Genomic DNA, 26,969 nt, shown 5'->3' with positions numbered 1-26,969 from the left:
TTACATTTAAAACCAGATCTCACTTTGTATTCCTCCACCATCTATACTGGAGAGGCTATCTTACAGCCAGACAAATGGAGAGGCGCAGGAGATGACTTTGTGGTAAGGAATGGATGCTGCACCGCGGAGAAATCCAAAAGGTGCAAAGGGCAAAAATAATGTAAATCCAATCTTCTGACCGGGAATCCCACTTTGAAGCATGTTCGAGGCTCTCAAATGACCAGGCTACAGTCCATTAACTCATGAGTGTATTACAGTGTGGGGGAACCGGGTAGTGATTTGGCGTTTGGAGTGTATGAGCACAGTCAATATGAAAACATCTGGCAGGAATTTTGGCACAATGACTACATTGATGATGATGGTGATGATGATGGCGGCGGTGAGCACAGAGGTGGCGTTAAGTAAGGAGGACCCTGTGGCTTGAGTGATTGTAGTGTAAAGAACGGAGTCAGCACAGGCCCCGTGTGGATCATTGCCTTATTAATGGCTCCGTCAGGTGCGATGAGCAATGGCTGCATTGTCATCTCCAGCCCCTGGGCACAGATGAATGGCTGTTTCAGGGCGGGAAGGGCTCCCTCGTACGCTGGGCTGAGCACTAATCCCTCACTTTTCCATTGTTGGATGCACTGTCACCCAGGACTTCAGCTGCGCCATACATTGCATCTCCAGGACTCTTACAGACGTGGCCATGTGGACAAGCGTACATACACACACACATAAAGCACACGAGTTGTGCCCCGACACTGACTGATGGAAAAATATGTGCGGGTGATCGAGCATAACCCATATCACCACCACAAGTCAAGAGTAACAGTTTGGGAATGTTGATGAACTTTTATTTTACACTTCACTAATTAAGCAGAATTGCATTGATCTCTGTCTGGTGAGATTACTTGGGTGAATCTGTCTCGCACCTGAATTAAGTGAGAAAGTCTCGGCTTGGGCAACAATCAGCAAGTGAACATCCATCACAAATTTGGACTCACGACTGAGCTGATTTCTCTTGTTTAGTATCGTAAAAATAAATAATAAGTAAAGCTGGTCAAAAAGTGGATGGAACTACATCTGGAATCTGCTATAAAAAAAATTATATTGCCTCCTCTCCCTGTGTATCCAGGCTAGACATTGCAATGCCTTTCCTGTCGGCGTGGATCTCAATTGGAGCTGGATTCTTTATGCAGACCATGAAGGTGCTATTCTAGTTGCAGACCCCGCTCTCTGTCACCTCTGCAGATAATGGTGAGTAGATGAACAGAGAGCTGGAGGAGGACCCCCTATGCCCACTCACAGCCCTTAGCCCCGCTCTGACATGAGAAATAGTGCCCAGGCCTGACAGCATCTCGGAGACATATTGTAGTTTATTTTGTCGCCCGGGCATGCCATCTGTGCCATTCCAATGGAGGGTGTGTGTTCAGGCTGCTGCTGCAAGAGAGAGGGCGCGAGGCTCTGGGTCCCTCAGTAACTCTGCAGCCGCGGCAGGTCATTAGTCAAATTGCCTAATGAGAGAGAATACAAATGGCCCCCTACCCTGACAGGAGGAATTTTGGAGGTGTCAGAGCTCCTGACCCGTGCTATGAGAACAGATGATAGCGAGTTGCTATTTTCAGATTCTTTTAATGACTACGGCTCTATGAAACCCATTCTTTTACTTTTATCTTCTCCCCGCTTTTTCAAACTCTCTAGACAGATGAGCGGAAAAAAATAAAAACTTTTTAATATATTAAAAATTTCACTTGCAAAAGTGGAAGTGTAACTTTTGAATTATTTAAATGTTTACTGGGGAGTCAATTAACATTCTAAAAAGTGAATAAAATTGATGCCAAAATAGATCACGCACTGAAATGATGTTGAGTGCTTCTGATAATCTATTTTTATTTGTTTCTGCCAGCTGCATGCAACTCGTTTCCCCGTCTCACTGTAGCGTACACAAGCTTCTGCTGCAACTCTGCTGACAGCGAGTCAGTTATACTGAAATATTAATTATACCTCAGCCAAATGTTTAAAATGTAAACAAACTTAAATGATGCTTTAAGCTTGGAAAATGCAAGACATCCAGTGGATACACATCCTTATAGCTTCAAACTGCAGGCTTGAAAAAATACAAATAATGGTTTATAGAGGGGAAGAAAGAAGAACATGGTGAGTGAAAAGAAGATAAATCATTTTACATAAGCTTGCTGTTTGACCTCAACTGAAATTATTTGATTTTTTTACCATTTTCAGCAAGAAATGTTTACTCAGTTTTTTTGTGTATATGTATATATGTACGTGCATATGTAAGTATGAGTGTATGGATATATGTGTATGTATAAACGTGTGTATAGGTAAATAAATTATGAAAAAATAATGTAAAAAAAAGAAAAAAAGAAATGTTTAGTATTATATTAGGATGTGCTACTTTTTGTAAGAATACAAGGGAAATGTATGAAATTCACCAAACATTTTACTTTTACATGTAACACCTTTACTGACCTTTATAACTGGCCTTTACAGTCAGATTTGAATGATTAAGATTATCGTTACATGGTGCTAAATATTTATGTCTTCACTGGCAAATAAAAAAATGAACATACTGTTTGAAATAATTAAAACAAAAAAAAGCCACACAAAACAAACAGTGCGACCAGAGGGATGCAAAATGGCAAGCTTATGTAGAATGACCCACTTACTTTTCCATCTGTGACAAGCGGTCCTTGAAATCTGGTTGTGGGTAGGGAGCCAGGCGGCAGTCCCAGTCAGGCGCTGGTCCATCACTCTTCCAGAAAGTGGGCAGAGCCAGAAACACCTACAGTGACTTGGCCACAAACACCGCTGCATAGCACTGTATACTGTGTGGAGGCACGTACGTGTGTTATAACTCCTCCAATAATGCATAAGTGAAAGTTAGATTGTATTGAGTTTAAATGTAGAACAGGATAATTCAATAAAGTACCAGAATTGCATGGTCATTTGGTATAATTGTAAAGCCTGTTTTAGTTGTTTTATGATGCTCCGTACTGGAGAAATACAGGGACAGCACTCTTTTGCTGGATGGCTCTCATGGAATTAAATGGACATTCAGACTTTAATCAGCAACACAGTGTCTTTAAGACATTGCCATGGCACTGACATTGATCCCCAGCTGTGGCTGCTGCTAAACGTGCAGCAGAATGTGTGTATAAATGGGGTACGCCTCTCTGGACAAGTGTAAACGCTGGCAGAGGGCTGACAGTAAATTGCATGTGCCGGATGGGACACAGCAGAAGGCACAATTACACAAATCCCCTCTTAATTAGCAGTTCTGTGGGCAAACTAAACCGTAATGATGCGAGGGATGTGGCGAGCCCCGGAAATCCTAACAAGAAACACTCACCGGCACAGGAGACTGGGTCACATGGTTCCCCTGAAGTCGGGACTGACGCGTGATCTGTTTTGATCAGCGCGGCAGCAGGAGATGATCCCCGTGTTGCCCTGCTCCCCACAACCCCTCGCCCTCGCTGAGCTACTTGCCCTCTGGACTGTGGGTAAAGCAGCAGGCCCTGAGCGGTTGTGGGTGGCGTTATTAAGTTCTCCATGCTCACAGTACCAGGCAATGTAAAGTGGCATCTCACACAGTGAGTAATGAACTGTGCCAGAGTAGAAGCAGGAGGGATGACAGCCAAAGAGGCCTCCTTGGCAGCCACTAACCTGGGCATCCACCAATTTATCATCCCCTAGAACCAATCCACCAATGCTGCGCTGCCATTTGTCATTAATTATGCTAATAAGGACACCATTACTCTCCTGATGAAATGGGCAACTGTTATTAGTACAATGCACTTACAGTTCCATACATATGCATTTGATTATTAGTTTTATTGTGTGTGGAGAAGTGCACTTTAAAAAGAGATAGCTTAAATAAAACTGTTAAGCAAAGTATTTTTTCCTGCTACAGAGGAGCCCACGACATTTCTGTCCAAGCTAATTGACTCTTATGAGATGACAAGGCAACACTTTAATAATCATGCACTATTCCTTGCACCCCTACCATAAAAATGGCCCCATCTATGTAAAAACACTGATGGGTTTGAACTTTTTCACAGGAGACTTTATGGCTCTAAGCAAAGCAGTCTGAGCAGAACTATTTAATATACAGTAGCTTCTGGGAGCCCCAGATGCCCTTTTCTACAACGACTTCATTCCCAGAATCTCATTGTGCTTTCTAAATCACACCACAGTATGTATTAGAAGATCATTAATTACAAACTTAACAAGTCAGCAGAGCCATTAAAAGATCTTTAAGGCATATTTGACCATAAATCTCCTTAAACTATATTTAATGACTGGATTTTTGTGAAATATTTTTTATCAAGTTCTAATTAGATGTGTGATAACAAACCCTGCTGTACACGGGGCAAATGAGGGAGCCGTGACAGGCCCATCCATTGAGGCTGTCCACGTCTGGACACTGAAACTAATGGAGCACTGCTTCTATCTCAGGGATGGATAGAAAGCAATGAGGGATGAGACTCCAGAGTCCAGTCTGGCCTGCAAATGCAAAAGCCTGCTAAAATCTCTTATTTGACTATAATAAAGGTCCGAAAATGCCCGAGGGCCTCAAGACTCCAGTCCCCAAAAATCCATTAGGATTTATACAGGATTGATCCTCAAATACTTGGCATCATCGCAACGGGATCGATCATGTTTTGCTACAAAAGGCGCGTAGTCATAAAGAATTTTTGACATATCAACAGAATAAATTCCAACAGGATTGTTTTGAGAGGTTTCTCACCTGTTTGAAGCAAAAAAGCACTTTTTAACTGAGGCGATACACAGACTATACTCAACGAGGAAAAAAATACTTCTTAATCTTCACAGTTCACTTTGGTCACAACAGAATGGATTTGTTTAAGACATATTTCAATGTTTTCCATTTGGATCATCAATTTCACAGATGACCGTGTTTTAAAAAAAATCTGATTTTTGAAAATACACACCAATATTTTCCAGAATCACAAAAAAAAAAAAAAACTTGTAGCAAATCGGATAAATACTTATTACACAATCTCCACTTACAAACTGTTTCAATAAACAAACTTTGACTCAAGATCAGAAAATGATGTTGAGTATATTTTTATATAACATTACATATATGATCTATCCAGACATTATACCATATACTTTATACTACCTTTATGACACTAATATTAATTATCCTTTAACATAGAATTGTCTTGACAGCATGCTGGTGTGGTTTCAATCCCATGCTCAGTTCTGTAGTAAGTTTGCCATAAAACACTGAAACTACCCTGCTATGTCAATATGGAAAATGCACAAATAGCTAAAACCTAAACCTGAATTAAAGCTAATTTGAATAATATATTATATCATATACAAGACGTCAAATTATAAAATGAAATTCAGCACTGCTTTATATAATTAGTTTCTGGGATTAGTAAACACATTTAGCTCTTACTCATGTGTGTGTGTGTGTGTGTGTGTGTACATTAGGTGTAAATACTTTTCTTCTGCTGAAGCTCTCTCTCGTGCTCTGCTTCGCCTTTTGCTGACCAGGGGAATTAAGGAGCAAAATGTGGGTTTTAAGAGCGTTCCTTTCATGTCTTGATGTAAGCTTTGGCATTACTTCAGACATCAAGATCGGTTTCATAGAAATCCCATTCCATCTAAAGTAAAAGCTCGGCAGTAAATCTGCCCATACCTCCCCCATAACACTTCCATAAATGATTCATTCAGCTCAGTTTAGCTGATGCAAAACAGAATGTTAGTGAGTTGTGGATGGAGCCCGAGCTGCAAGTGTAGGACCAACCCGGCTGCTTAGTAATTTCATCAATCTCTGGGAGAGAGCGCGAGCACGAGAGAGAAAGAGGAGAACGGCGTACACTAATAATAACTTTTGTGTCACTATCCAGAGGTTGTGTTTTTTAATCCCTCAGCCTAAAGAATTGTGTTATTCTAAAATATAACCCCGGCGGTGCAGAAGCGGTTGAGATCCATCATGGTTTGAGATAAGAGCCGGTTGATCTCCTCCCTCTGTATAGCCTTGCCCAGAACTACACGGGGCGATAAGATGGAACTTTTGTTTGAAACCTGATGAGAACCCTCTTAATGAAAGTGCTGCGCCAAAAATAATCTTTTTTCTCCATGTTAGTCAATCAAGAAATGGTGTAGTTGGGGGGAAAAAGAGGAGAAAGAAAGTAATTTTGCATAATCAGTGAGCACCATCTGGAACAATTAACCAAATTCCACAGAACTCAGAGGATCAGTCATATTGGCTTATTAAAGATCCAGAATTATACAAGTAATAAATCCTTGGAAAAACGAAGCGTACCCCTGCCTGTCACGACTATTTTAACTTCAAATACAGTGGAATACTTGATAAGGCTGAAAAGAGGAGATTAATATATGCAAATTATGTCGAGCATTTAAAAGCCCCCCAACAACTGTCTCCTTTTTTTTCTGTCTCTTATTACAGGGCTTTATGTTTTATTCATACACCAACTCACCTGTCATTTCATAAGCTATAATATTATGAGGGTATTATTAAACAGCATAAAGTACAGCTTTAATTGGAAAGCTCCATTGCATTTTCCAATTATTTGCAGCAAATTAAAAGCAGATGCACATAGTTTAATAAGAATTCTAATATTGTTTCCTGAAAATCAAAAATCACTGTCATCCTGCCAAGATATTTTGCAAACCCAAGTTAATTTTGAGCCTCCTATTTTTTTCCTTCTTCCTCCTCCTCCTCTGAAGGATGAACTGTCTGGTGTCTGTTAATTGAAGTTCCCCTAATGGATAGGGAAATAATTGCTCTCCATATTACGTTAGATCAGGGCCAATGTCAGGATGTATTTTTGATTAATGCGATAGATATGTAAATGTATTGCTTTTTATTACGTTTACCTTTTTATCAGGTGGATGGCTGCTGAATTCTATATGTTGTTCTGTAGGTAATGAAGCGAGACTGCAGCGCAACTGACTGAACCGTCACATAGGTTTCTTTTACAGATTTAGACTTTTTTTCCCCCAGCACTGTTACATATATTTTTATCAAAGATATGCAACATAAGACACATTTCACAAAATGCAAATTTAATTACCTTTAAAACATCCTGCTTTTTCTGTCAATGTATGAATAATGGACCTAATTGGCAAAGGGACTTGGCGTGGATCAAAGCAACACCAATGAAGAAAAGCAAAAGGTTGGAGCTGCTATGAAAACTTGATAACTTTTCAAATGAGCTTGAACTGTCAAGTCAAAGAGGGCAGCAAAATAAATGTGAATTAGTTTTTAATATTCTGGTAATAAATGTCAAAGCGCCTGCACATCACATCTGTACATGATGTGACTGCAGATGACAGATTTCCCAGACATGTTACCTCTCCTCCCCTCAGCTTGCTCTTTTTTTTGTGTTGGGGTTTTTGTTTTGTTGGGAAGTGACGGAGGGTTTAATCAAGAAAGCAGGCAATTCATCAATCCTAAAGAAGGCGCCTGTACAACCCTGACAGAGCGCACATGGTTTTAGACCAACTCGAACCTGGCCAGCTGTCAGCCCACACACACACTCACACACACACACACACACACGTGCACACCCAGGCGCCCACGCACCCACATACACACACACCCGAGCTACCACCACGGTAACAATTAACACAAATAGGCTGTCGGCTACGACCTCACACTTGGTCTGCAGGCTATCACATTGCTAATGAAGGGAAGTTGCGTTATCTCACATTCACAGTGTGATGCTGTGAGGCTGACGAGTACACGGTCGCAAGCAATAAAGCAAGAAGCATCTCAGGCTAACGCCATTAATCCTCTTTCCTTTAAAATCTCAACAACTCATGAGGAGACACATAAAGGAAGGAGGAAGAGGAAGCGCGTGCACCTGCAAAGGACAGTTTTTCTGTGGATAAATGATGACTGTTGGCAGCGTTCTGTACAGTATGTGCATGTTCTTCACTGTCACTCAAATCCCGTCCCAGTGGAGGAATCGCACACCAAATGCCACAAACCAGTCAGCTGTGTGTTAATGTCTGCTCCTTCAGGGCTACACTCTGCACACTTGTCTGGACTAACTTCTAATGACCGTCATACCAACACCGTGATGTATTCATCTTTGTTTCGTCAATTATGTTCTATTTCTTTCAAATTAATTTAAAGCATTAAAAATAAAACTCTTAAATTTCTGTACATTTCAGCAGCTGTTTAAAACTAGACTGGTATTAAAAAGGGTTGGGTGTAAAGTGGCCATAGCCTGGGCGTGCCTCTCTCTACTGGAGCAGCAGGAGGAATCCTCACCACATGGTGTCTCTCTCCAGCTGGATAAAAACCTGCCTGCCTTGTTCACCTCGTGTGAATCACACGCTCTTTTAAGGCTGGAGCGTCTCAGCCGGCTCCGACTCTGTGGCTCTGAGGCTGTCATAGCTGAGCTCCGCTTCCTAACGAATTAGCCCCTTTTCTGTTTTAGTCAAGGGGCATTGTGCAGTAGTTGACTTTGTCCTTGACAAAGAGAAGAGCATTCGTCCAGTGCATGCACGGTACACATGTAAGTATGGCATGTGATGGATGGTCTTTGACAGCTGTTAAATGTTCTCTTGAGTGTAAAGCGGAGCTCCTCTGGGAAGGCACGTTGGCTCAGATAAGCAAAGCTCTGCGCAGTATCCATCAGTGAGGAGATGTAGACGTAGAGCGTTTGTAGATCAAGTAGCAGAGAAGCTTCTTTTATGTACAGGTGGAGACGAGACTGTTTGTAGATGCAACATTGGAAGCACGAGTATTTAACTCTTTCTCCAAAATCACAGCTTCAGTAAGATCTTAGTTTAACAATGTAATGTATGTTGGATTCCGCTGATCGTCTCCTGTGACTTTCATGAATGCATTTAAAGTGTGAGACCTCTTTACCTGTCTTGGTGTTGCTCCCACTGCTCTGCTGCTCACAGTCTGGCCTTCTCGTGGTTCTACTGCAGAAAAAAAACAAACATGTTCAGTCAACTGATTCATACAATTGTGTTGACAATCGTTATAAAAACACCCAATATGCATGAAACTGTTGTATTTAAGAAGAACACTTTCAGTTTATTCCAAGAGAAGTGCTTCAGACATTAAAATTTAAGCATGGCACCCTCCCCTACACAAAGGAATTCGGATCTGTCTACAGGCAAAGCAGAGCACTGAAATACCCGGCTGAATGTGAAGAGGAGAAATATGGTAAAAGTTAAACCGTGCCTCAGCCTGTGCCCAGGGGCTCGAACAGACCTTTAACAGGAGGTTTGGAGCAGGATCTTGTTAATTCTGGAGGAACTGAGAGATTCCATTATTCAAGGGAAGTCTTTTTTTTTTTTTTCTACCATTCATGGCCTTGTATTACAGAAAACAGCAGAGAATGCACTTTGTGGGGAGTTGAAGTTAACAAACCATATAAGATTGAAATCCTCATCAATCAAGCTATCATGAATTACACCCTGTGACTCACCCCTACGGATCGATAAATCCACAGCAAGCAGGAAAAAAAAAAATTCACAGCTTCGAGAGGGCTGCATAACATGACATGCTCTGAAGGGAAAATGAGCTCTGAGACGGCATTATAAAACAAATGATCTCATAACGATAATGCAAAGCAGTTGGCGATATAAAAAAAAAAAAGTGTACTGCTTTGGTTAGAGGATACACAGGCAGGCAGTAAGAGCCTGTTGTAAAAGAAAGAGAACACGGCAGACAAGGATAGGATGGAGAATGCAGGGAAAGCTACTGAATTATAAGACGAGGCAAATTTTGGAAATGAGCAGGTGTGAAGCTGCAAATAATAAAGTGTGTATCATGTTATGTATTTGGTCTGTGCATGGATAACATAATCAATCTTTGGGGAGGTTGTGTAAAATCTAATTTTTTTAATTTAAGACAGATCATATATCCTGAGGGGTGCCTGCACGTGAGTTGTGGCTTTCAAAGCCTTATCTCTCGCTCTGAGATAAATAAATGCAATAATTTCCATCAAGAGCAATAAAACAAGACTTCTGACGGGCCGTGGTATTTATGAGCTGAAGCCTGCAACTCAGATTTATTTGCAATGAAAGGGTCGACTTTTCTCCTCCTCATTTACATCAGCATTTGGCCATGTTAAATCCAGGCCAATGGTGAATTTTTAAAAGGTTGGCATCAATCTTGCGGGGACCGATTGCCATATTCGACGCAGACTTCTTTTACCTCGCGAAAGGTTGATTTCCACCGCAGAGGAAGAAAAGGTACACATCTTTCAAAGCAACAAGGCAGATAACACGGAGGGAAACGGTTTAAATGTCTTTTAGGGAATGACGAGAGGGCCCATGGAGATGACGAGAGGGCCGATCGTCACAGTGTGCTTGTGTTGTTAAATTAGTGCTCCCGAGAAACAACAAAAAGAACAAGAGAGGAAAAGGTATTAAGTCAGGCTCTTTATCTATTTATTTATCAGAAAGAGTGAAAGTGGTACTTAAGATCCCAAAGACTCGGCGTGGATCCAGGGAAATGTGCTCAAGAAACGCTTTTTCCACCGGCCACCTCCGGGGTTGTTTTTCCCATCTGTCTCAAACACAAAACTGTCTTAATCCAAACTGGTGATTTCTAAATACAATTTTAGGTGCATGGGAGAGGGTAACATATGGCAAATCAATTAGAAAACTAATTCTCAAAACAAAAACATGGCAAATGCATTTGCTAATCAACAGCAGTGTTGGGGCTCACATTATGTTGGCCACTGGAGTTTTGACAACAATTAATCCTCATTTCAGGCGGGGAGAGCCATATTGACACATAATCCTAATTTGAATATTCAATTATAGTGTAGTTCCTCATCAAATTATAGTAAAACTGGGAACACGGCCTGAGCGATTTACGTAATTACGACGCAGACCAAGAGTCTTATGTTCCCTTGAAATCTGCTGGAGTTAAAATCATATTAGTGCCGTAAAGCAAAGCACAACACTAAGGATTACATGACAACATGAATTACACTTCTACTGACTTTTTCTCTCCAATGCATGGTGTTCTTTATGTTGTTCCATGGGGAATAAAGAAAAGAGAAGGAAGAAGAGAAAAGTGTGAGAGACAGTGGGGACAGACGTGTGGTAGTCAGTGGAGAGGTAAGATGAGGATGAGAGTAATATCACTGAAGAGCCAGAGCTGCGATACAGAGAGCTGGGAGCGCTTGTTTTGACACACATCCAGCCTTTCCCGTGACAACATCTCCACACCTTCCTCTGTGTGCCGGCAGTGCTGCTTTGTGGAAGCTGCTTTCTCACCCATCATTATCCTCCTTTAAGTCTGGTGTCAGGTGCTGAAAAGAGGATCTCTCTGAATTTGGTGGCAAATCAGCGAACAGCCTGAGCCCATCAGATCTCAGCTGATCATTCGATCATCCCTGGCACCTGCGCCACGTCCCCGCGCTTGTTCTTCTCTACTTTTTTGTAACTTTCCTGAACACAACAGAGTAATGAGTGAGATTGAGCTGGGAGTGATGATTGTTCTTCAACACCCCGGATGGGAGATTTTCCGGGCGACACACTTGACAGTCACAGTCTCTTTCTCTCGCTACTGGTATGCAGTGGGAAGTCTTGGTTAACCAGCGTGCAATGAAAGCTGATACAGTACTCCTGCAGAGCCGCAGCAATGCGTGGCGTGTCACAGGTAGACGACAGAGCAATCCAAAGCGTATTGATATGCGCGCCAGTTGTGACACTGATGACTCTCTAGGCTTCACGTGTTGAAGAAAAAGCCAGCTATGCAATGGAGGAAAAAAAAGATGCTTGGCCTTGACATTTTTATCGCTGTGCAGTTTGATTTAAAAAGTGTCCGTGTGTACAATAGCCTATTATTCTAAGAGAAATGTCAAAAACCTTGATTCTGAGTGAAGCCAAAGAAATTGCAATATTAGGACAAGAATAATTTATGCTAGCAGTCACTGTAGAGGTCAGATATCAGCCTCAGCAATGACAGTTTTATCAGGAGAACAAATGGCAACGTTGGCCGGCGGAGGAAAGGAGGGGGATACTTTACTGGACACATTAAAAGGCTGACCGGATGGTGCAGGTTTTTCACATTATAAAGTCAGGGAGTGGCTGATACGGTCTGTCCTGACAGATAACAAGCCAAAGTGGTTGACATCAAGCTGCAGCTATGAATCAAAACACAACACCGTTGCTGGTTGAAACGCTCGAGACGAACTTGATAAAGACACATTAAAACACACAAGGTTCAAATGAATTTGCAAGGCGGGCTGCTTGACAGGGCCCCACCCTCACGGTTTTAGTGGCTCCGTATGGTGCAACAGCCTGGGCCAATAAGAAATAACTATTTTAGGTTTAGTGTTTATCCTTGATCTTACTTTACGAACTCGTAAGATTCCTTTTTTACAGGTTTCTGCAGTTTTCCCCAAGTTACATTTAAGACTTCTAAATACCACACAGACTGGGTTTTAATACCCGATTCACAATCACACCAATAACAGCATCAACATACGACATAAAACAAGTGTGATTGGAACAACATGACCTGGAATTCTTTATTATTATGTCACTTCCCGGCTGAATATAACTATAAATCCTCTACCATATAAATTCATTTGCTAGCATGGCTTTGGATGCACAGATTAACCAATTAAAATGATTAATTGATCTTGTAGGAATTCCCAACCAATTTGAGGAAAAAATTATATTTTAAACATTCAATATATATGTTCAGTGTTTTAAAAAGCAAAACTGGTTTTCTTTTCTGAAACGTGAGGATTTACTGATTTCTTTGTTTCACTGTATATGTATATATATGTGAAAATTGAGAAATTGACCAGAAAAAACAATCAATTTGAAGACATCATATTAGGCTGTGCGAAGTTTTCATGGTCAGTTTTTACAACTTTTTAATATTTAAAATACTCAACAAATAAACAATTAAGAAAATTGACAGATTAGTCAATAATAAGTCAATAATAATAATAAGTCAAAAATCAACTGCCTATTATTAGGAAGGGCAAGTAAATTTTATTTAAAAAGCACCTTTCATACACAAAGGTAGATTCGAGGTGCTGATTATTCTATGAGATTAGATTATAGGACAATGGTCCGCCAAGTTTATATCACAAAAAACACAAAGACTTCCTTAAAGACTGATGGAAGAGCCTCATATGCATAATGACACTTACAGTTTGAAGGTGTTTAACATCTCCTGACAAAGATACAAACACATGTTATGACCAACATTACTGCTTACAGCTAGTAAGAGAAAGTATTACTTTCGTAAATTCAATTCCAAACTTAAAAAACATACCTAGGAGTTGAATTCAGAACTTTTTTTTAAAGATTTCTACACTTTCAGGTACTCTGCTTTCAGCTGACAATAACAGCACAAAAACAATTCAAATACAACACCTTAGCCTTGATGCAATAACTGTGTGCATCCCATAATGATGCAACACCCTGCAGTTACTGTGTGCTGCAGCTCTGTGCTGCCGAAAAACCTGATTTGCAGTTTACATTTGTACACAACTCTAACAAGCTCTCGCTGCCTGAGGCAACGAAACATTTGAGAGGGATCACTGAAGCTTTCAAAATTATAAGGGTCATTAAAAATTTACACATTATTGACTGTATTTAAAACATCTTTTCCACTGACTGTAAAGAGCACTTAAATTTAAGAGGTGCTATTCTCCAAAGGCCATAAAGTTGTTATAGATAGCCCGAAGGAGGCATGGAGGAGAGAATTTTCTCCTGCTGAATATGAATAAAGTATAGTGGGGTGATACTACACAGACAGTTACACTGTGGTACTGTACTTACATAGGCAATCAGTGAGCTCGAGGAGCTGTTTATAAATCACTGTGTCGGACCATCTAATCTGTGACTTCAAAATAACTACAGAAATAATTATGGCTGCATGTATGGCTGTCTGAGGAGCATGTAACTACACAGAAAGGATGGCAGATAAACAGTCAAAGAACTGCCACTGTGGAAATTGCCCACAGTGCCGTCCTTATGTGTCAGTGCATTATGGATGGAAATACTCTAAAAGGAAGACTCTCCGACTGTGGGATGAATTTTAATGTTAATACAAAAACAGCAGCCTGTGATCTCAGCAGGCATCAGGAGGGGGTGTGAGTGGCTTCGAGGTGCAATTTATTCCAACCTCTGAGCCTCACCAACTTGAAAGTGGGTTTCAAAGGAACGGAGGATTACCGGTAACATGTGGGCCCAGACTCTCGCCATCACTTCAGCACATCAAAGATTATTGACTTCCAAAATATGGACAATTCGTAAATGTCGGTCCATTTCTACTGTTCTCATTCTGCTGCGTGGCCATGTGAACAGAAGCTCGGTTTTGAATACGCCTGCTGGCATCCACTGCTCTGGCCTGTTGTGGCTTTTAAGTGGCTTTTACTCAGCCCAGCACAGGATGGCAGATCATAGCACTTCAAGCTGGCAAAGCTACAGGCACCCCGTGCCAAGCTTCCCTCGCCTCAGCACCGCTACACCGAAGGAGTCTCAATTGTTTATTTACAATTTGCTGTGGAAATCCCCAAGTTCTTCATTGCAATAAATAATTGAGCTGTTTGATCTGGACACAGTACAAAGGGTTGCTCCATTCACACTCAGGCCTGAGGCGGAGGAAGGCTGAGCAGCATGAGCAGAGGAGGGGGACACACACACTCCAGCATGGCGGAGATCTTGGAGCTCTCCTCCCTTCCTCTGCAGCTGTCGCTCCCTCTCCGGGCTACATCTCCTCCTCTTTGTCTGCACATAACAACACTCCTGTCAACACAGTCAGAGGAGCGACCTGCGTCTGCCTCCTGGGATACTCCACAAATAGCAGGAGTTTAGCCCTCATTGAACTCATGTTCTTGTTCAGGGGATCCTGTCTAGTTAGCCTGTCTCTCCGGTTCACCCTCGCTACCTCGTTGTCCAGCCACAACCTTTACGGCAGATTGCCCGGGAGTAATCAATTGCTTGTGTCTTCATTGTCGTACATACGGTACAGAAGCGTAACAACAGCTCGAGAGTGAACTGAGTGTGAAATACAAAGGAAAGCAAGAGGAAAGCTGAACTTCAAGAGCTGGTGCTGAATACTGTAATATGACATTACCTTTCTGTGTTGGTTTCTGTTGGGATGTCCGTGTCAGCTGGGATGGACGTTTTCTGACACAACTGATGCTGAGGAACCGCTCCGATTTGATACCACATTCCCATATTGTTGATCTCACTATGTAAAAATGAATAGGAGACACACAAAGAGTGTTTCATAGTTTTGAAAGGGCTCGGTTAGTAATCTAAAGACACTTTATAATGTACAATACACTAAGTGAATGATAGAAGAAAAAACCATCATGATTGCTTTCATTTCTGGTGCCAAACAGCTCACCCTATACAGGTGTAGTTAACAAGATGGTGCTTGGACTTCGCAATGATCTGGATGTCATATACAGCCGTCTCAGCAGACGCACGAGGGCTGAGTTTCACACAGAGCCTCCTCTTCCTCGTGGCAGTTTCCTCTGATGAGTCAGGTACAGACAAGGGTGTCAGACAGGAAAACATGGTCGCATATTCAGGCCTGTCTTCTCTTGGTTTCAGGCTAAAAAATATATCTTAAGACATTTTGAACCTGTAGGAGAAATATGTATTCATAAATCCTGCTTATTCTTTGCTATTTAGTGTTTACCAGTCTCAGAATAAGAGATGAGCTAATATCAGTTTCCGGGCGACCTGCTATGCTCAAAGGGAAATGACTGGACAGCGGAAAGTCACAAAAATCCACATGCGTTATTATCATTTTTATCATTTTAGGAGGCAAAATGACAGAAGCAAGTGAATCCTCCATCAGCTTTAGTGCACAACAGGGATTTAAAGTGGATATTCTGGATAGAAACTCATACATAATGCCACATGTATACATTAAACATGGATTCAGACGAAGTAATAAAACATTAAATTACAACATAGCCAAACAAAACATAATCTCTTTTCTTCGTTCTGGCAAAAAAAACCAAAAAAAACATTGCCATGGCTCCCTATATTGCATCTGTGCCTCGCTCATTTATTTCCCCAGCAACACTAGAAAGTGCAGTGTAAATGCAATGATAATAAAAATAATAAACAAGCTGTCCTCACTCCCCACACCAAAATATTATTACATTTCCGAGGCATGGATAGTGAGGGGGAAATACATAGCACTCAAAAAGCACTAAAGCATTGGGGAATGCATTTCATTAATATTAGATAACCCCCATCCACTCGTCCTCTCCCCAAATAAATACATAAATAAATAAGCCTCTCATAAAGAAAAGCACAGCTCCAGCTGAGATAAACAATGACTCATGATTCTCTTCTCTTGTACCTCCAGGGCAAAATGTTTATTTTATTCCCACAGTCTGCCATAAATTAAGCTAACCTGCACCCATAAAACATTCACTATCTCAAGCAAAGCTGCCCCTGAGGACCTCCTCGTGAGCTGGTCGGAGAGTGAAAAAACAAGCAGAGGAGGGGAGCGAGCCTGTGGTTGGTATTGACTGTTTACTTACTCGTATCCATTGTTTCTAGCACAGGTGTGAAGCCCTCTGGCAACACCTCCTTAATGTCAGTCAGCTTCACGTCCGCAACGACGTCAGGCCCCTGAAAGACAGAGCACAGGCAGGAAAATTAAAGTCTTGTATGCAAATTCAACTTTTAAAAAGGACAGAGTGCACGAACAGAAAAAGGTTCATCATTTTTTTCGGAGGGCTCAGAAAAGAAAATGTAGAGATAATAGAGCCGATGATTTACTAAAAGCTCAGGAAGTCTCTAAAGAGAAGGGTTGACAAAATAGCTGAAGTAATTACTCTCTAATAGCCTTTTTTTGCAATGAGAGAATGCATCTGTGAACTTGTAATCACTCTCAACCTTTTGGCGAGAAGCTGTGGGATGATGGGAGACAGAGCAGGGAGTCTGATCAACAGAATGGGACTGGTTAAAAACAATCAGGGACTGTGTAGTTGACATTTTCAAGCATGACTCTTCCCTGCCTCCCATTACATTTTCATTTTTTGCCATAATAAATTGCAATAATACACAGCGGCAGTATAGAGTGGGGCGAACCAGGCGTGACGTGATGCGTCCGAAAAGGCTGGATTCCACTGCTACTGTTGCCCGATAGTCATTACCATTAGAGACATTTTTTATTCATGGTTTTTATACTGACTTAAGGAGGAATATGGATGAATGTTATTACTATGCATGGAACCTTGTTTTTTTAGTGGTTTCCCCTTTTTACTGGAGAGATTTCTTCCGTCAGGGCTTGACAAAAGGGGCTATCTACCTCCAACCTAGAGTATGATAAATCACAAACTATTTACTTCCCCCCCATATAATTCAGGGGCTAATTTTACAGAATCTGTTTTTGTCATAGACAATTACAGTGGGGGCTCCAATGACTGGCAGACAAAATATCCTTTGTTGATGGCTCTGTCATGTTTTATTTGTGTCAAAGCCTTTAAAACAATGTGGACACATATTTTAAGATAATATACAGGAACTAGGGGAAGGCTATTTGTATGCTAGATACTAAACAGAGGAGCAGATTGAGCTCGGGCATGAGGCAGCCGCTACCAAGTTGCCCGGCTTCTCGAGGACACATAGCAAAAAATGAAAGACTTGATTAAGTCCTGAAATTGAGCTGATGCAAAATAATAACAAAAATGCAGCTTTTGTTTACGATGCTGTCTGCATTATCTGCCTGCAACCCAGGGAAACAAATGAATAGACAGCCAATAGTAAGCTGTATGAGCTGAGGTTAGACAGGCTGATCACCCAGCAGGTGTATTTATGGCCACAGAGCTGCTGACAGCCACACAACAACACATCAGCTGCAGGCTGCAGAGGAGACAACAATGACTGGTGTTATACTGATAATTCAAAGGTGTTATGATACCCTGCTGTTCAAAACATTACAATATCCCATTTACTACTAGGGATGGACAAAATGGCGAAATATTATATCAAGATATATATCTTAATTTAACAAAAGATTTTCGTATCTGTTGATAGTTATTATCAGGATTAAAGTCACGTTATTATTTCAGTTTAAAGACATATTGTTGCTCCTGAGTGAAGGCTGTGGTTTGAAACTCTTATTTATAAGCAGAGAATGACAAACACTTGATAAACAGCAAAACATGATACAATTCTTAAACAATTATCTGTTAATATCTGTTAAACCTTATCACAATGTAAAAGCACTATATTGATATATATTGGAATTTTGTTATGTTGCAATTCATGAAAATTATATTGCAATAATCATTGATATGATTTTATTACCGAGCTCCAGTTAGTACTTTACTGGAATTTTGACAATCAAGCTGTTTAATAAGCGCTATAATTCCAATGAGTTTCATCAATTTGCGACACCAGGGATGAGTACATAATGTGCAACTATTTTTAGATTTCATAGTGACAAAACAATGGCTGAAACACATGTGCTCTTGTCGACCATCAATGGATTGTGGACAAATCAGAGACACGTAGGGTTGCAAAGGGGCGGAAAAATTTCCGGTAAATTTTCGGAAACTTTCCGGAAACTTTCCATGGGAAGTTAAGCTCGGGAATATTGAAAAAAATGTTTTACCGCAAATTAAACGCTGAGCAATAAAAACATAATTCAAAACTCTATTTTAAAGATGTATGGAATGCAGCACACGCTGCACGTTGAATTTCAACCCTGCACTGTGCATTCTTCCATCACATGCACAGATAATTCCCAGCATCCTGCACACTACAGCAGGGCTATTGAGGCCACACTACTGCATTAGCCCAAGGACTGGTCAGGTAAGTTTTGATGATATTACTGGGGAAAATATATTAGCATGCTGATTGAGGATTGTTCATCTAGCCTATTTCTATTCATTTATCCATCAATTGTAAAATATTTTTAAAGACGATTCCAATTGTTTAGCTAACTATTTATATCTCTGGCATTGCATTAGTGTTTTTTACAAGCTTTTTTCTCATCTTATTATACAGAACAATGCCACGTGCACTATCTCATGTGTGGAGACATTTCACCCCAGCCAATGTAGAAGGAAAGGCTGTGTACATTTGCAAATACTGTGCAAAGACCTATGTTAAGAATGCCACAAAGATGCAGAAGCATATAGTCAAGTGCCCAAAGTTTCCTCAGGGCTCAAATCAGCTTATGACAAAACAAAATGTTTATATTTATGTCTGTATATGACAAGGTAAATAAAGTTAGTATAAATTACCCACAAAATTTCCAGTTTATTCCCGTTAATTCCCATGGAAAGTTTCCAACTTTGAATATTCCCGGAATTTTGCAACCCTAGAGACAAGACATGAAACATGTCAAGCCCACGGACACCACAAACCTCTTCTGTAAAACTTGAAACCAATGCAGATTCAGCACGTGCAGGAATTTAAACAGCGATGGGTTAGTGAAATCGTTAGTCCTGTTAGATAACATAATTATGCCCATGCACTTATAAGTATATGAGTTTGATGAAGTAAGGGCACTAATAACTGTTGATCTGGCTTGATATTTTTAGCTAACTACGCAATATAGCAGACAAGTAAAAAAAATATAAAAATGCTATATTCACCCTCGTAATGTTAACTTAACAATAATTTGCTCAGGCATTCACTAGTAAACAGAACGACAACATTATATGATATATATGAACAATTTGTACTCAATCAGTACCAGCAATGTCAATCGTTTTTGGCAATAATTATTTCTATTACTACAAAATGCCCCAAGACCACAGACTTTTCAAAATAAAAAGGGGTGTGTTGAGTCTTGTTAAACACTGTTCATAAGTGATATTCAAATGCAAATCTAAACTAACTTATTAAAGAAATCATATAAACTCAAGTATTAGGGACATAAGAATACTGCATGCAAATGCTTTAATAACAGTGTGATCTTGATCTAATTATTTTCAATAATCCAATGATTAATGTTATCAATTTAACTACTTCAGCAAAGAATTGTGCTCTACTGAGCGTCTTTTCTATTTGGTCAAATTAGGGTAAGATTAGATTAAAAAATGACAATAATAAGAATGGGGTTGTGATATTGTTTCAGTAGCAATGTCAAGATATTTATGTATTCTATAAAAGTTTTGGTATCATAACGAGACTGAGCAAGAACAACTCTGCTGTGGCTGTGAATGTTTCTCAGAATCCTTTTGGGTCATTTATAAAGTTCTACCAGAGTACTTTCTGACATAAATAGCATTATTTTCATATTCATAGGTACATGTACATCAGCTTTCTCGAATCACTGTTTTTCTCTTCAGAGACACTGTTGATTGAATGAATTGGAATACTTAGAACACAGCTCATTGTTATTTCATGAATAAACATAGATTATATCCTCAGAAGGACAACTGCAACATGAAAATATCGCACCGGGGTATTATTCATCTAGAATATGCATGCAAATCCATTATATGTAAGAGTTCAAAACTGCGCTGCCAACGGTGGCCTTTCTAAATGGGACTTTTACTGATCAAAGTGCAAAGTGCATAAAGATATTCTGAAAGCTGAGATAATAACTGCTGGAAGACAGAAATAAAAAGTGCTGTAGACGATGTGCAGGATGCATAGGGAAAGGGAGAAGTTTACATTCGCACTTACAGGTTTCCTGGTGAAACAGAGGTAGCGATTGACCTTGGATTTGAATAAGGCGTCCTTCCACAGGTCGGCGTCAGAGCCATCTGTTGTTTGTGCAACCTACGTGGAAAAAAGAGGGAGGAAAAAAAACAAGGAGTGAAAAAAACATGCAGGAGGTGGGATAAAGTTAATGTATGTATGCCACAAGCGTGTTGCTCTTGCCTCTTCCCTTGCATACTAGCCTTAATTAACGCTTGCCTACACTAGCGCTCCATCTCATTAGTGCTCTGTGTGGGTAAAGGAGTCTTAGCCTCCAAAAACGTGGCTAAAAATATCATCCCTTGGGAGCAGGCTGATTAAAGATGCCCTGACAAGGATCTGCCCTAATAAGGAAACCAAACTTCAGTGTGCTTCTATGGAAAAGCAGGGATTATATTTGCGGTAAATGTGGAATGTGTATTTGTAAAAGACCTACCATTGTATCCCAAGACACAGGTAAACTGACAACACTGCGCTGGCACCTTGAATATGTTTACTGCTATACCCAGTGTGTATTCATTCTATCATTTAATGAGACAACTTCTCTAAGAATGAATTACTGAGGATTTAAACCAATTCCACGTGGATGGCCAAATAAGTCTAAATTCAGAGATGTACGCTGCTTGTCCTTGTACAATAAGCTCATTCGTGGTTGTAAATGATCAGTGGAGTCAGTAAAAAAAATAGATAGCATCATATTGACAGCATGTGGGCACCACAAGTCAAGCTCAAGGTCCTAAACTACATTGCTATGTAAATGCAGTTGTGGAGGGCAGAACGATAAAGCAAAATATAACCCACATACTGCATCACCAACACTCTTCCATCGCTGGAGCAAATACGGTTGGCTGAAACGTCATGTTCCATTGGCTATCATGTGAGAATCACCTAAATAACTGCCAGAGTTATTTTCTAAAGGGATCCTTTACAAAGAAGAGTCAATCTAATGAGGTTCATTCAAATGAAGAAGTCATAGATCTCTGCACCCACCCACACACATTACCCCTTGACAATAATGATGAATGACCCTGGTGACTGGTGGGGGAAACATGGCACGGGGAGATTCATGCAAAACCACCACTGACTAGATGAGATGAGAGCAGAGACTAGAGTGGGGAACAGAGATAGATAGCTGGATGAGAGAGAGAGAGAGAGAGCAGAAGATGAGCAGAGAGAGGGATTGTGGGGCGTCTCCAACAGCAGTTCCATGAAAGGTCCCAGAAGGAGCCTATACATCACCAGCCTCCCTCTTCTTTACAAGACAACCCGTCTTGGCCACTTTTTCCAGGTCAGTAGCCAGCGCATCCTGTCAGCGTAAACAAAGGGCTCGCTTTGTGAAACCCAAAGTCAAGCTGAGGAGTAACGAGGGCACGGTCCTCCTAGGAGGCACCTCAGGCATCATCCTGCCACAGCCACCGGCAGCAAGGATGCTACGCAGCTTGAATTTGAAACGCCAACTGCTGAGCCACGGCAGGAAAGGCATGTGTAAAGTTGCGCTGGCTCTTCTCTCACACTTTCAAGCCTGCCACTGTCTGGCTCCATCATTACAGACTTCAAGAGCAACGCCACATGTCTAATAAGAAACGTCATGGCTATGATATTAAAATAAGGCTGTAACATTTGATGTAAAATGCAGTGACAGATTCAACTGCCACTTCCTAAAATTTTACGCTAACAGTGATCTGAAAGCCCACCTATGAAACAAGTCTTAAGGGGGTGCTGCATATTCCTATGAAGCATCTCTGGAGACCGACATCACCAGCAAGTTGCTATGAAGCACTATGAAGCACAGCTGTGAATACAAAGATATAAAAGGCACACCATCAAAAATCTCTCCAGAGTGAAACCAGGTGGAGATGAAAAGTAGAGGAAAAAAATCATCTCTTTACATATACACAGAAAAACTGAACAAAAAAATATATTTTCTCTCAATTGAAAAGAGATGCTGACTTACAGGCACAGTTACTTTGAAACATTCTTTTATTTTCAGTAATAGTTTGACATTTTTGCAAATGTGGTTATTGGCTAACTTGCCAGGATTTAGATAATATAACTATTCTATGCATCAAGTAGCCTAAGGAGCAGACATTAGAGCCAGGGGGCGCTTAGTTTAGATTAGTTTAGCTTAAGAGTGGAAGCAGAGGGAGCAGCTTGGCTCTGGTCAAAGTTGAGAGAATACGCCTGCCAGTATCTCATGACCCGTGTTCCGATTCATGGACAGATCCTTTGGTGGCTGCATCTGAAGGCCGACTGCGACACAATAGGGTGACTATAGGCTAGGGGTGCGTGCAGAAAGTCCAAATAATGTCCTTTCCTAACCACTATTCCTCGACCCCGATGGAATATGTCATTGGGTCAAGGAAAGATATGAAGGAGAAGCTGTACGGAGTAAAGAAAAGAGAACCACGGTGCAGAGAACTCCACTTGCTGTGTACTCACAAAATGTATGGTACTCTGTGCTGTATGCAAAGTGCTGAAATGTTGAAATAATGTAATAAGGTGAGGAATATACGTGGAAAAAACCTTCTATAAGTGGAGATAATTATATTTTGTGTGCATTCCACTATTAGAAGTTTGAAATGACCTTTACATTTGTATTTAGTTCTGATGGGGATTTTATGAGTTCAATATGCTTATTGTTTACTGAGACTCCTGACTAGACAGATGTGACCGAGAGGAAATCAGGAGCCTCAGACAAATTACATTACGGATTTACATCAGTTCTGGATCGTGTCATGAGAATAATGTTAATAATAATGTTCTGTTTTCTATATTTGCATGGGTCTGTCCAGGTGCAACTACGAGGTTGTGTCACTTTAAATGTTGCTGCCTCAAACAATTGTGGGGGGACATTTTCTCCTTTCCTTTCATAAAGGATGGTCGGATGTTTCCTATGCTAAAGGAGACATTGAAGCTTCCTCAGCTCTTACTATGGCAGCCAATGAAATACTTCCGGGCCATTTCACTGAGAAAGGAAGGTTCCTAAACAAATGGACTATTCGAACGCACCCTCACCCTTTACAAAGGCTTCTTCAGACGCAACTGACAAATGTATCCTTTCATTCCCAAGCAATGAAGAATCCAACGGTTGGAGGCTTTTCAGGCCACCCTGATCCAGGATTGCACGCCGGTAACAAAGCTAACAAGCTAGCTATGTGGGTGGTTGAGCTGCAGCAAGTGCAGCCGCTCAATGTAGCTAAGTAGGGGCAGGAGAGCAAATAGGAAATCCTCCTTAGACCAAACCATCTCATTTCGGTTCAGCCCTAGCAATCTACTCAAATTGGGGCACAGTTTGAACCTCACTTAATCTCTGTAAGACCAAGATTTTGTCGTTTTAAAAAAGGGACTTCCATGCTGCAACTGTTACTTGAAAAAACAAACTTCTGTGGATTGTCTCTTCCCACTGTCTCAAAACCACTCAGTGTCACTTTTATATATTTTTTATGAACAAATGTAACAAACATTATACAACAATTGTATATTGTCGGTGTATTTTTGAGTTTTAGACAGAACTCGACTAGTTTTTTTTACCCCTACTTGCATTCTTAATGCTAAGTGCCGTCTGGCCTTAGCTCAAGACTTAGCACACAGACATGAAAATTGTTTCCGTCCTCTTTTGGCTAGACAACAAATAACCTTGCCAAAATGTCAAGCTACACCTTTAAAGTACAGGTGTTTTAAAGCAGCTATTTGGGATTGTAAACCCAGACATTCCAGCTAATCAAAAGCTTGCACTAGTCGTCGTCAAATAAACTTACATTTCATTAACAAGTTTGTGAGCATAAAATATCAAATGCTGAGGTAAATCTGAAATACACACAAACATCCACTTTGCAACCTGTGCACAGAGACCGAGTGTGCAGGAGTCTACTCGTGGTGTTTGATGTTGGGTGGTTGCTGGTGCTTCAGAAAAGCTCCTGATCCCAGCGGAGCAGTGTTTGATCTGGGCCTGTGCTCTCCTGTGTTGGAACGACTTGCTCAGAGTTCAGAGATGTGAGCGCACCGTACCAGAGAGCAAAAGAGTTAATCAACCCTTTGATCTGCAGTATAAAAAGTACGGTAAGTATGGTAAGCAGCCAGTGTTAGGGAGGAATTTGCAAAGAGGTCTTGTACGAAGAGAAAAACAAATCAATACAGCGTTATACTGCATTGGTAAGATGTTGCTGAAGATGGGACAAATGCATTTGAAATATTCTTCAGAGTCTGAAAGTCCTTGAACTTTATCTTAGAGGATAATTTGAACTTTTCATAGATTTAACATTAACATTTTTTCCTCTTAAGAAAATGTTTCCTATTTTACAAAGGAAAACTAAGACAAGTAAACTTTACCAATGAAAATTATTGTATTAAAAGACTATTAGCTTTAAGCTATTTGTAGTGTAACCCTGTTTCCCATTTGTCTTTGTTCATCACCTGGGTTTCTCTTCCAAGATTTCTAAACAGTGAAAGTCGACATTTCTTAGTTTCAGCAGCAGTTTCTCTCCTACTTGGCTGTGAACAACTCTATCCACTGAAAGTCAGAGGTGAAAATATTGGCACACCCAACAGAAACGAGTGGTGCGCTCTGCCTCACACTGGTGCTGTGCTGTCCACTGTTTTCAACACCCGGCTCTATCTTCATTATGGTTGGATTTGAGGTTTGCTCAATATAAGGCAAATGTTGGTTTGTACAGTTTACATCTTTTCACACGGTTGCTACAACATTGCTGTGTAAAGAAAGAAGTTAAAAAAAGTACAATGACCAATCGAGTCTGAGTTTATACTATGCCCTTGTGTTTTTTTTGTGGCAGTATAAATTCATAATCTATATCATGACCCACAAGCACAGACTTCGTACATATTCAAAACACGTCCACACACCACATCTCAGATGCTGTGATATTGTTTTTGTCGGCTCAGGATGGCTTTGTTTGCTAGAGTCCTCTATTTGTGCAGCAAAACAGTAACAATATTGGCTTAATTTACTGACAGGTCAAGAGGGCATGCAATAGGTCAATGTGAAAGTGAGTGCCCTCTGCTGGATCACGAGGCAAACTACGTCAGACAGTCTGATGCGCCTCTTGACTGTAAAAACCAAACATGGCATTACAGTTCCAATATGAACCCCTCTGCCCCCCCAAGTTCAAATTAATGTTCGTTTTTCAAATATAAAGTGACAGTTCTATCAGTGACATGAGTAGTGTCCTATATTTATTTATATGTCAACACTTTCTGAATGATGCACCAAGTCTAAACTAATTACAAATTTCCAACTGCTGCTCTACAACCTGTAGATTAACAAAGAACTTTTTGAAATAAACTGAGTAGCTATTATTAGATGAAATCTGTGCCATATTCAGATTTTAGCCCCCCCAGAACATCCACAGTATTTGCATATCAGCTGAAATGTAAGGGCGCACTGAAGCAGCAGAGGAGGAAGTCTGATGGGGTTTCTGTGTTTGTCACTGCTGCGTGGTGTGTACACAGTTTCCCTGCCAGTGGCTCCATTCTAATGCCAACCCACCATCATCTGCCAGAGATTAGAACAAGCTGGGTGTGCAGGGTGGAGCAGGAAGAGATAAAAACTGGGGGGAAGCGAGAGGGTTGGGAGGCAACGGGTGAAAGCAAGAAAGTCTGAATAGGAAGAGGGAGCAGGAGGAAGAGAGATCTGCCCCTAAGCTTGTTCTGTGCTTTGTTAAACTTACTCACACTCCTCGTTTTTTAACCTCTCTAACTCTTTCACAACAAGGGAAGAGCTTATATAAACCTGTCCATCCTGCACTACTTCACATCCTGACACAATCCTATTCACGGTGTAGTTGTACTTGAGCATAAGGGGGGTAAACTTAAATAACTCTGGTGGGCATCAACCCAACATAATTAAACTTTTGCCTCTGGTGTGTCTGTAATACTGGCGGCAACCAGTAACAATGTCAGGAAGGGAATCATCCTAATCATCAAAGTAAACTTAATGAATAAGTCATCTAACAAAAAACACCATGGAAAGCTGCCAACCTCCTGGCTGTGCGTCATTATATACAATCAGTAACAACAATTACACACATAACCGACGCAAGAGATAAGCCTCTAATTGCAACTCTGACTTTTAAATGAGATGGGGGAAAAAAAACACAATACCTTTAAAACATCAAGCCATCAATAGATTAAAATAATTACTCACAACACAGAAGTCATCAGGGGCCTTATTTAGCGAAGTGACAACTCCAACTGCAGAGATGGGATCAGCAGGCAGCTGGTTACTCACATCAGACATGTTGGAAATCTGTTAGAAAAGCAGAAGAGCCTCATCAGACCAATAGGGGTAAAAAAATAAATAAACATAC

General features: G+C 40.7%; 1 protein-coding gene across 6 annotated transcripts in view; it reads right to left on the bottom strand.

Annotated features, from left to right (window-relative positions):
• LOC117768275 (multivesicular body subunit 12B-like) overlaps positions 1–26,969 on the bottom strand; it is a 37,431-nt gene that overhangs the window by 8,384 nt on the left and 2,078 nt on the right. For 4 of the 6 annotated variants that reach the window (XM_034596501.1, XM_034596503.1, XM_034596498.1 and 1 more), the window contains exons 2-7: positions 26,807–26,908; positions 20,632–20,727; positions 16,524–16,614; positions 15,368–15,497; positions 15,092–15,208; positions 8,888–8,946 (exon numbers count right to left, since the gene is read on the bottom strand). In XM_034596501.1, the coding sequence (XP_034452392.1) occupies positions 8,888–8,946; positions 15,092–15,208; positions 15,368–15,497; positions 16,524–16,614; positions 20,632–20,727; positions 26,807–26,899 (586 nt within the window). In that variant the 5' untranslated portion in view covers positions 26,900–26,908. The remainder of the gene's footprint in view (positions 1–8,887; positions 8,947–15,091; positions 15,209–15,367; positions 15,498–16,523; positions 16,615–20,631; positions 20,728–26,806; positions 26,909–26,969) is intronic. The other 2 variants (XM_034596504.1, XM_034596499.1) reach the window with 1 other exon arrangement.

The sequence above is a fragment of the Hippoglossus hippoglossus genome, chromosome 9, assembly GCF_009819705.1.
Source record: "Hippoglossus hippoglossus isolate fHipHip1 chromosome 9, fHipHip1.pri, whole genome shotgun sequence".
Taxonomy (NCBI): domain Eukaryota; kingdom Metazoa; phylum Chordata; class Actinopteri; order Pleuronectiformes; family Pleuronectidae; genus Hippoglossus; species Hippoglossus hippoglossus.
Note: the sequence above shows the minus strand (reverse complement) of the source record. Positions and strands in the feature narration are given on the sequence as shown.